The 11,914-nt window shown below is 34.9% G+C and overlaps 2 protein-coding genes across 2 annotated transcripts; one reads left to right on the top strand and one right to left on the bottom strand.

Annotated features, from left to right (window-relative positions):
* Positions 1-1,388: 1,388 nt before the first annotated feature.
* On the top strand, positions 1,389-5,057 carry LOC105135961 (BES1/BZR1 homolog protein 4-like). Its single transcript, XM_011041076.1, has 2 exons — positions 1,389-1,781; positions 3,893-5,057. The coding sequence occupies exons 1-2, from the start codon at positions 1,566-1,568 to the stop codon at positions 4,676-4,678; spliced, it is 1,002 nt and encodes a 333-aa protein (XP_011039378.1). The 5' UTR covers positions 1,389-1,565; the 3' UTR covers positions 4,679-5,057.
* An 828-nt stretch (positions 5,058-5,885) lies between these two features.
* On the bottom strand, positions 5,886-10,370 carry LOC105135960 (uncharacterized). Its single transcript, XM_011041075.1, has 5 exons — positions 10,078-10,370; positions 8,990-9,865; positions 8,386-8,586; positions 6,694-6,889; positions 5,886-6,359 (listed from the first exon to the last, which is right to left on the bottom strand). The coding sequence occupies exons 2-5, from the start codon at positions 9,836-9,838 to the stop codon at positions 6,175-6,177; spliced, it is 1,431 nt and encodes a 476-aa protein (XP_011039377.1). The 5' UTR covers positions 9,839-9,865; positions 10,078-10,370; the 3' UTR covers positions 5,886-6,174.
* Between the last annotated feature and the right edge of the window lie 1,544 nt (positions 10,371-11,914).

Raw genomic sequence — 11,914 nt, 5'->3', positions numbered from 1 at the left:
ACTAAATATGCAGTTTTCCCTTTTTTATTTCAACTTTGGACAACATTAACCTATACATACCTAGTATAGATTCATGTTGTGTTTATTTTTTGTTAAATTTACAATACTTAATATAATTTTTAAGCTATTTTTGGTTTTTTAGCATTTTTTTAAAATATTTATGAAATAACACAATTAAAAAAATTAAAAAATATATACTTTATACATATTGCAATTAAAAAACAATACTTTAATAGCTTGTCACTGTTAGGATAGTGACTTCCTTTAAAGAGTATTAAATGAGAAAAAGAGATGAGAGATAAAGAAAAAAATAAAAATAAAAATAGCATAGAGATACCAAATTTTTTATTACAATATTGTTAGTATTTTTTAAAAAATTTTAATAAAATAAATCTAATAATATAAAAAAATTATTAATGATAATTTAAGTGGGCTATTCTCTACCTTCCAGCAAAAAGTATGGCATATTTGAGTTATTCTTAGTATTTTTTCTTGATATTATTGGCTTGTAAAGATTTTTATGAAGGTATCAAAAATATCATAATTAGAATTTTGATATACCTTTAATATATTTTTTTATTGTTTATTTAATATCTTTTTTAAAGAATTTTGTTATTTCGAATACAAACAAGTTATAAAAATCATATTTTCTAATTACAACATCTATAACTTATGCTACTTAGCTCATTTTTTTTTAATATGCTATTGCATTAATATTTTTAATTAATTATACTAATTTTAAAAAATCAACCTTTTATTGACTATATATATATGTATATATATATAAAATCCAAGCAACTGGGTCGCGCGTTAGGCAATTCTCGACGAATCAATATTCAAACCCAGGGCATTCCTTCGGACCTAAAAGATTATTAGGCGCAGCTGGATTTTTTAATATAAATTATTATTTTAAATTTTTAAATAGTTGAGAAAATATTATTTTAATATCTTAAAAAAATATATTTTAAAGAATAATTTATAACACTGTTCTAAACAACCTTTTCATTACATCATTTGGCATTATTTGAACACAGACCATATGGTCAAACTTAATACACAAAAGGGTCCCATCGTCTGTCCAAGTTCGCCGTGCCAAGATTATAAAAAGAAAACAAAAAACAAACAAAAGGAAAGCTACTTTCAATTCCTATATTACCCCATTAATAAACCAAACGACACCGCTCTCTTCATTAGCTTCTCCTCTAACTTCACCCCCATCAGTCCAAACTCCACCCAACACCTCCCTCCCTGTTGACCCTTTATAAAAAGCCTAAACACGTGCCAAAACCGTGATCCCGGAATAAAGCCTCTAGTGGCATTCCCGTAAATATATCAACTTCTCAAGGTCAAATTCCATTCCCTCTTTCTCTATTTAGCTGACCTTCGCAACCCAGCTCCCTCATTCAACCACTCGCTCTTATAATTAAACAAAAAAAAACAAAAAAAAAACCGCCAAACCCGTTTGTTTCTCGAGAAAATTCAAAAGACTCTATTCAATCAATTCAATTATTTCTCCTTATATTTTCCAGTTCCGTTGATAGAAAGGGAGAAAGGTCAATACAAGAATGACGTCGGGGACGAGAATGCCGACGTGGAAGGAGCGAGAGAACAACAAAAGAAGAGAAAGGAGAAGGAGAGCGATTGCAGCGAAGATCTATGCTGGACTTAGAATGTACGGGAATTATAAGCTACCAAAACACTGTGACAATAATGAAGTGCTTAAAGCTCTCTGCAACGAAGCTGGTTGGACTGTTGAAGAAGACGGCACTACATATCGAAAGGTACGCAAATAACTACGTTCGCTTTAATTTTCCGATGAGCTGCTTACGTTAGAATTTTGGTCGGGTTGGTGATAGCATGCGGTGTTAGTATTCCTTGATCAAGAGTGATAGATAGATCTTAATCTGTGTTGAAATCTGTTTTGATCGTTCGCTGCTGTTTGAAGTTGTGAAATTGGAAATGAGTTTTTGTTTTTTGAATGCTAAAGTACGCCGGGTGATCTTGGCTCATGATTGAGGTCTGTGTTGCGCATACTGATGGACGGTTGGATTTTGGATTTGGTTGATGGTGTGAAGAAAGCGTACGTTTTTCTGTTTCGATGACGCACAAAACACGAGATTTTAAGATTGAGGTTTCTGTTTGTCGTGCTTTGATTCTTACATTTACACGGTAAACAGTAACTCTCAGATTAACCCTGGGTGACAAAAAAAAAATTATGCATTCCTTTTTTCTTTTTTTTAACCATTAAAAAATAAAACGTTCACTTCTCTGCTAAATTCCAGTGGTTTGGAGCGGTAGCTTGGTCATTATAGGACAACGCATCTCTTAGATTGCGCTTCTTGCCTTTTTTTTTTTTTCTTTTAACTTGTCCTGTTTCGGAGATTCCTGATCCCTCAGAAATCAGAATTGGTACTCTCTTTTCATTTTCTTAGTAAAACCTCTCACATATGTACTAATGTAAGACTTTTATCTCGAGATTCGAACAATCATTTTCAATTATTCACTTCCTTTAATTTCAACTTCGACTATAATAATAATAATACTTAGGCAGGTGCCGATAAAGTTGAAAACTAAGGAGATAAATGACAAATCCTTGGATTCCATTTATGAAATGGAGTATTGTTTTTTAAAAGCAACAAAAATTGTGAGGGAGAGAGGGTGTTTGGTTAATGTTGTTTGAATATGAAGTGTTGGGGTCGGGAAGATGGCGTGACGTGGGGTGCAGTTTATTGATTGTTTGACATTAATTCTTCTTTTAACAAAGTTTTGTCGGCCCCAAATTACCCTTTTGCCCCCCACCTTTGGCTTCCTTTTTGTTTTTTTTTTCTCCCTTTTCTTTTGGGTAGGAGGAAATTGTGCGGGAAGTTGCTGCACCTGCACAGTAGCTTGTGTAGTAGAGTTGATTTGTTCACGAGTGACAAGTTGATTTGTTCACGAGTGACAATGGGTCTCACTAATAAATCTGTTTTAATATTATGGGCTCATCGAATTGTCGGTGATTTTTTATCCTTAGAAAGGTGCTGCAACATGACCTGACCTCAGCATTTGGTTGTGGAATACCTGTTCTGCATTTCTTTTTATGTTTTTTATAATTTGAATCATGTACTCTGCTTGATGATTTGTCACTAGATTTAAAAAAATTCATTAAGAGATTCATTAGGCTTGGCAAGCAAGGAGATGAGCAGTACAGGTTGGTTGCATGTGATGCTCCATGGTCCCCTAACTGGAAAGGGGCTCGGTATAGTGAAAGAATCGCAATTTATTTAGTTTTATTTGTTTCAGAACCTTTTTCAATTTTTTTGAACAAGAAGTTATAAATTGATCAATATCAATGCTTTTCTAGCTTTTGATGGACGAGGTATGAGTTTTTGAGAGGGGAAAAAAATAAAAATAAAAACACAGAATTTGGGAGGCACCATTGAGGTATTTAAGGTGTCATGTCGATGGGCTCATTAGAACATATTGAAGCTGCTGTGATGATATGTGCTCAAGTGCAAATGTTTGGTGAAGTTTTTGCCATTTAAGACCTTAAAAATGTCGTGATGGATAGCGGTTGTGGAGTTGCTTGAACACTCATGGATATTCAGATGTTAAGTGTATCCATCAGCTGAGCTATTTCCAAGTCAAATATAATACTACTATCTTCATTACACGTACTGTAGCTTTGCTAAGAATGAAAAGTTTAAAGTTTTTAGAGTGATTATCATGGTTGATATTCAAAACCTGCAAGGAATAAAAACTTCATATTGCGTAATCTAAGGTGTTGCCATAGTAGCTTTCATCCATTTGGGTTCCTAGTTCTGTATCTAGACATATATTCCTTATCAAACCTCCTGAGATGTTTGAATTATTTTGTCTTATTTTACTGAATCATCTATTTGCTTATCTATAGGGATGCAAACCTGTGGAACGCATGGATATTACAGGTGGGTCTGCATCAGCTAGTCCATGTTCATCTTACCGTCAGAGTCCATGTGCATCCTATAATCCAAGTCCTGCCTCATCTTCGTTTCCTAGTCCTGTTTCATCCCGTTATGCTGCCAATGGTAATGGTAATGTTGACGCTGATGCCAATTCCCTCATCCCATGGCTTAGAAACCTCTCTTCCGGCTCATCCTCAGCCTCACCCAAGCATCCTAACCACCTCTTCATTCACACTGGTTCCATAAGTGCTCCCGTCACCCCTCCATTGAGCTCCCCTACTGCACGAACTCCCCGTACTAGAAATGACTGGGACGACCCAGCTGCTGGCCAATCTTGGATGGGGCAGAACTACTCATGTCTGCCCTCGTCTATGCCCTCGTCTACACCACCTAGTCCTGGTCGTCAGGTTCTACCAGATTCAGGTTGGCTAGCTGGTATTCAAATCCCCCAAAGCGGACCCTCATCACCAACATTTAGTCTTGTGTCTCGGAATCCATTTGGCTTTAAAGAGGAGGCGTTATCAGGTGCAGGGTCCCGAATGTGGACTCCTGGACAAAGCGGGACATGCTCTCCTGCAGTTCCGGCAGGCATTGATCAGACAGCTGACGTGCCAATGTCAGACAGTATGGCAGCTGAGTTTGCATTTGGAAGTAACGCAGCAGGGTTGGTGAAACCATGGGAAGGAGAGAGGATCCATGAGGAATGTGTTTCTGATGATCTTGAGCTTACACTTGGAAACCCTAGTACGAGGTAAATTGGAGTGAATCTCGGGCTGAATGAGTGTAAAGCATGTATTGTTTTGTATCGTGCATCATTCGGTCGACAGGGCAGCCGAGTTAGAAGTACAGTGAGTAGGAGCGCCTCTTCATCCTTCTTTTTCTTTATTTCATTTCAAAAAAAGAAAAGAAAAGAGAGAACTGAGAATTAAGTTACAAATAGTTCATGGTGGTGACTTTGCCCCTTCAGTTCAATTCATTCTTCTTTTGGGATTCTTTTTTTTCCTTTTCTCCCCGTCGGGAAAAAAAGAAAGAAGAGAAGTTTCCATCATAGCGTTGATACTTGTATGGTGTGATTTCTGTTTTGTGATTGAAAGTTAAGTTAATTTCAATATTAACCGATTAGTTCTGGAGTTTGACCACACCTGCAGCATTAGATGCATCTTTGGTTTGATCATACTGATCAGCAAATCCCGTTGCCATTACCAATCAGAAAGGGCAACAACCATATATTCAGGAGCTGTTTGAGTAGGTTGCAGTTTAAAATATTTTTATTTTTTAAAAAATATTAAAATGATATGTTTTTATTTTTTAAAAAATATTTTTATATTTGAAAATATTAAAATAATTAATTAATTTTTTTTATAAAAAAAATACCATTTCAACTAAATTTCTAAACGAAGTCTCAATCTGGGAACAACCTCCACCATTGCCACCACCCATTCAGATCATTTTCGTTGCAATAGTCATTTTGACCCATGGGAATGGGCTGATGATATATGTTTCCATGTTGCTAAAGCAAAGTGACGACTTGTATAGTGATGTGTAGGACAATGACTGGTCAAGGCATCACCACAAATATTGGGCGGCGGTGGCGCCCGCCCATCAAGACCCCATCTTGCTCGAGCAAATTATCAAAAGCTTAATGACAGTTGCTCCTCGCCGGAATTATTATTAAGTTATCCCAATGATCGTGTGATGTTAAATGCCTTTTAAGCCCCCCTCTTAATTCCAGAGTTAGGGCTGGCATCTTGGACAAGCATCATCAACCCATGGGTTGCTGCTTTCTTTGAAAGGGGCGGAAAAAAGCAGTCGATTGTCTCTTATTTTCCCCACACACAGATAAATTCATCAAAGCTCAGCTACATACCTCATGGATGTAATCCATCACAAAAGAAGAAACCAGAAACAACCAAGGCTTGTTTCACACCTTTTTCGTTCATCATTGCAAGAGAAGCTACTCAATGAAACAAACATTCTGACATTTTATTGAATGGGAATAAATTCAATTTCATTCAAGAGTTGAAGGTGTGTTATATGTACATCAACTCCCAACGTACAATCTATACAATTCACTAGTGTACAAAGTCAGATATTCTCTGGCAAACATGCGGTACACTGCCCCGATCAACTATATCAGATGAGCAAAAGAATGGCAATCATGGTCCCAGACTTGGAAAATGCAAAGATAGACTGTATACCAGGGATTCCCTTCTCTTTAAATTGACTTCTGTCTGAAGATTATTGATAATGATCACCTATCGAGCTTCTGATAGAGGTCCACAAGTGCACGATACAGAATGGCAGCTGCGGGTGGTCTGGGCAATGAGCCAAGAAGTATATCCGATGCAGATATAGACTGGCTCCCATAGAATCTGGAATTCTCTTTTGAGCGGGTAGCGACAACACTACCTTCAAGGGAACATCCAACAAATGCTCCTGTGTATTCAACAATCATCATATTTAACAGCTTAATGGAGCAATTGGCATGTAAAAACATTGTCCCAGAAAGGGTGGATTAGTTTGTGGAGGAGATAAGGGTCTAAACTAACTTATTTTACAGGAAAAAGGTAATCTTCTAAAAGAATGAATGAAGGACAAAATGCGAAGGAAACATAAAAAGCCCATTAAGTTCTATGCTCTTTCATGTAAAGTAACTGGACTGAAACTGAAAGCTAAAGGAAAATTCAGGTTGCTTTTCATTACATCCTGAACCCTGGAAATCAAATAGTAACTGTTTTAAAAGACAAACGGATTACTCAAAACAAAGTACCTTTACTGCAGCTGTATGTATAGCACGCAGCATAACCGCCATCACCAGCTCGTAAATCAGCTTCAAATGCACGTCCAGTGATGCCAATGGCTGCACTTACACCGGCACCTAATGACAGATGTGCATAACCACAAAATGTCTTGACTGCTTCAGTAGTTCTCAACACAATTATGAAATCAGTCAATTCACCTCCAGCCTGCAAACAAAGTGACCCCTCCATTATAGAAACCAAAGGAAGGCAAGAAAAATATCCAAACACTGATAATTCTATTTGAAGTTGCAATCAAGATTTTATTGTGTTGAGTGACAGACACATCTGGTCATCCCTTGCATAAAAATGGTGGGATATGAACTCAAGGAATTTTTTGCAGAAAAAACATGCCATCAGCAATATGAATTTCACCACAACATACATGGTCATCATTATGCAGAGATCTTTGCAAATATGAAACAATTGCATAATCGAAGTAATGTTCTTTCAGGAGCACTAAAAGGTTAGTGCCTACAATTTGTCAAGGAGCCGGGAAAAAAAGGCAAGTCAAAATCAAGTCCATCTTGGTTACAGTTTTTAAACAGAAAATAGGAAGGAATATTTGGGTATTTTTGTTTATTAGCACTTCTTAAAAAAAATAAAATTACCAAATAGCACAGTTTAAAAAACTTTTCGCAAAATAGCACAACTTTTACATGTCACAATTGGGAAACGCGACATTCAAACTTGTCGCTATCCAAAAATGTGGAATGCAAGGAAATTGTAAAATGGGCTGGCACAAGTTATGATGAGGAGAGTTAAGAGAGAAAAAATGAGACTCCAAAGGCACACCAAAGCATACCATCAGAAATATCTCGATAAGACAAATTCCACAACACCAAAGAGGATCACTAATGTTGATAGGATTGAGTCACACTTGTCGCCAAAGACAAGTGAGCCACTCGCTACCTTTGGGCGGCAAGTGACCCACTTCAATCAACATTAGTGATCTTTTTTTATATTATTGGATTCTTCCTCTCAACATCTTTCTAATGGTATCAATAATGTCGTAACCAGAGCTTCGATATGCCTTCAGAATCTCTTTCTTTCTTTTTTATCTTTCCTCTCCCCTCATCGTAAATTGTGCCAGCCCATTTTATAATTTCCTTAAATTTCACTTTTCTAGATAGCAACTACTTCGAATGTCGCATTTTTCAATTGTGACATATAAAAACCGTGCTATTTAGCCAAAACTTTTTTAAATTGTGTTATTCAGCCAATTTTTTTTTAAAAAAGTGCTAATAAACAAAAATACCCTAATAATCCTTAGTATTCTCTGTTTAAAAACTGTAACCAAGATGGACTTAATTTTGACTTCCTTTTTTTCCCCTACTCTTTTAAAAATACCCTAATATTCCTTAGTATTCTCTGTTTAAAAACATGTAAGTGTACCATTTCACAATTTCTTTACATTATGTGTTTTTGAATAGCAACAAGTTTGAATGTTGTGTTTTCTAATTGCGAAATGTACAAACTATGCTATTTTGCCAAAAAATTTTAATCTATTTTATTTTGCCATTTTTTTTTAAAAAAAACAATGTTATATTTTTTTTTAAATCAGAATATTGTCAGGAATAGTGATCCCATGGTTTCCATATTTGCCTAGCACAACACCTTCTAAAATTCTAACAGGAAATCTAAATTGAGAAAAATAAATTTACCTGAGCTCCCCATCCCACACCAAGTGTAGATATGGCAGAAGGTGGAGACCATGAACCATCTTCTCTGCGAGCAATTACAAGTCCTGTTCCAACATTGTAAGTAACCATCACCCCAACTTTCACAATTGTAATTATTGCAAGGCCTTTTGCTCGTCGTAGGATGGCATCTGGAATTGACTTCTCAGGTTTCAAATAACCTACCTGTCAGCAGAAATGCACCAAATCAGAATTAAACGGAGCATGATATCACAAGAGATATTTGGCTATGCAGCAGAACAGATCCATGAGTTCCTCTCCCACTAATCAGTTACAACCATTGCAAAATACAAGTTGCCATCAAGTTTTCTTTATTTTTTTTCGTCTCAATTTTTTTATAAATAAAAGGAGAAAGAGCTGAATATAAAGGAGAAAACAAGAAGAAATATAGGCCAAAACAAGCTTTTCTAGATAGCAGGTTTTCTTGTTTCAGTTCTCATTGAAAAGGAGGTCATATAGGGCAAAACACCCAATTTAGATGGACTTTTAATGACTTGAACAGAATTTGTTAAGCCTCAGCAATAATGGCAAAAGAAATTAAAGAAAGCATGGGATCTTAAAAAATTACCTTATTATAACCTTGAATTGTGTTTGCTGCTTTATAAATCTCATATCCCATGGTCTGTCCCCATGGGAAGTTAACCCACGATCTCAAAGTGCTGAGGTCTGTCAGGTCATGGGTTGGTAGCTGGGCAGCATTGCTTACTTGGTCCATCAAATATGGCTGAACAGATTCAAGTCGCACACAGCATACATCACAGACTCGCTGGGGATCTGTGACATGAAACCTTACTGGCAACAAACTCCTTCCTTTAGAGCAATCACCACAAAATATTCCTCCACAGAACCTGCAGTGATGCCTGGAGCACATAATTGGATGAAACCGCATGCTACAAAGCATACAAGCAGAAGCATTGCTATCAGGTAACCATTTAGGAGGCTCCGCTTCAAGAATTTCAGTCACGTTACCAAAATTAGCTTCATTGAGTGTCTGAGCCATATCTTGCCAAGCTTGCTCAAGTAAATGGCTGGATAACCACGAAATCCCACACCCCTGTAAATCACCAGAAGCAATTGCATTCACTTTTCCACGAGCTGCAAGTAACATTTCTACAATCACATCCCACATAGTCAACTCCTTGTCCTCTCCAATATACTGACTCCACCCCATATCACCTTCAGGAAAATAACCACCATTGAAGTGAAAACCTCTATCCACCCACTCTTCAGAATCGCTTTCTATCATGGGCGGGACAGAAACCGGTATCCAAGCTCCAGTTTCTTCATAAAGGGGCATGTCATAATAAAAGTAATTCCTAAACTTTTGATGGGTAGCTTTTGTTCCTTCACTCTTCTCATCATTCCCATCCTCAGAGACTCCACATAACCCAGTACCACAATTTTCAGGTCTAATCATTGTTTGGCTCCCTAGTCCCCCATTACCCTGTGATCATCAGCACGTAAATATTAAAGATCAAAACTTCTTGCTAATTATTCTGGTTTTATACTAATAAAGAATGAAAACTTGACATCACAAAAACGAAATATATATAAATTGAAAAATCTCCCATAAATAAATAAATAAAACAAAAACAACACAGCAACATCGAGGAAATAAGCAATTGAATTGAATTGGTGAATAGAAAGTGATTTTACCGATGGGGGAGAGCTGGTATAACGATGGAAATCAGAACCCTAGAATCCAGATTGTGGGCGTTTCCGGAATTTGCAGGGTTGTCCACCATGTAAAGCAACTCTTATCAGAACGAAGCAAAAACAATTCAACATCAGCAGCAATAAATTTTATGATTTCTAATAATAATAATAATAATAATAATAGAGATACAAAATTAAGGATCAAAAGAAGGTTCGTCAAATGCAATCCGCAAGCAAGCTGTTAGGGGAGACTTATCGCTCGTAGCTACTGGCGTGTCCTTGTGTTTCTGTATGTTACGTCTTCATAAAGTCCATTTAAATTATTTCCTCTTGTCAATTTCATATCGAAACAAATCAATTTATCAATTGAGTCCTTTAACATGTATTACATTTCCATAATTGCCATCCAATTTTCTCATCTCATCTTTTCCACTTTCTGCCACTCAAAAAAGAAATAAATAAGTTGAAAAAGAATACGAAGTTGATGAATTAATATGAAAACTAAGCATGTAATTTTAAAATTATTAATTTTAAAATAAGTTAAGATATAATTAACTTGATAAAAACCTAACATGCCAAATCCAATCCAAATTAGAAGGACATAAAATAAAATGATTAAAAAGAAAAAGAAGAATGCCCTATTTCGCTATTAAAAAATGTTTTAATTTTTTTAGTTTTAAATTAATATTTTAAAATTATTTTAATTTATTGATATAAAAATAGTTGAGCGTGATCTCAACTGCTGGTATTACTCATATTATAACTATTATTTCATTTTAATTCAGCAGATTTTGAAATATCCCTGCTATTCTAGAAAGTAAATTTTAAATCTAAATGAATTTTTGAATAATTTTAACATGTTATGGAATAATTTATTTTTTACTTTGGATTATTTTTTATTAATTTTTTTTTTTTATGATTGTTGATGAACACTTGAAGTCTTAAGATTCATACCATTATATTGTAACCTCAAGAGTATGATGTTACTATTTTTTTTAAGTAGGATAAGGTCAGAATCAATACCATATGATGAAGTTGTGAATATTGAATTGTAATAGATTTATTTAAGGTATAATAGTTTAGTCTAGGTGTGGAAATATTATGCATGGATATGTGTTTATTTGTTGTATTACTCATATTATAACTATTATTTCATTTTAATTCAGCAGATTTTGAAATATCCCTGCTATTCTAGAAAGTAAATTTTAAATCTAAATGAATTTTTGAATAATTTTAACATGTTATGGAATAATTTATTTTTTACTTTGGATTATTTTTTTATTATTTTTTATGATTGTTGATGAATACTTGAAGTCTTAAGATTCATACCATTATATTGTAACCTCAAGAGTATGATGTTACTATTTTTTTTTAAGTAGGATAAGGTCAGAATCAATACCATACGATGAAGTTGTGAATATTAGATTTATTTAAGGTATAATAGTTTGGTCTAGGTGTGGAAATGTTATGCATGGATATGTGTTTATTTGTTGTGAGGTTTGTGTTGAAATGAAGATTTTATCAATCAATTTTATGTGTGAAATTATTACGTAGAGTTTTTGGTTTGATATAAATATCTATCAATTATCTTTTATATTAGAAATTAACCTAAGATTAAGGATCTATTATCGGCTTCTATCATTAGATGTTGATTATCAAGTAATAGAATCAGCTAATGCATGTTTGTATCTTTTATGTTGTTATTTTATACGTAATTTTTGTTTAATATAAATGTGTATCAACTATTCATTTACAAGAAATTTACTTAGTACTAGATGACCTATTATTGACTCCTATTTTTAGATATTGATTATGAGATAATATAATCAACTATTGT

This window comes from Populus euphratica, unplaced genomic scaffold (genome assembly GCF_000495115.2).
Source record: "Populus euphratica unplaced genomic scaffold, PopEup_1.0 scaffold56.1, whole genome shotgun sequence".
Taxonomy (NCBI): Eukaryota; Viridiplantae; Streptophyta; class Magnoliopsida; order Malpighiales; family Salicaceae; genus Populus; species Populus euphratica.
This window is presented reverse-complemented; position numbering and strand designations above follow the sequence as displayed.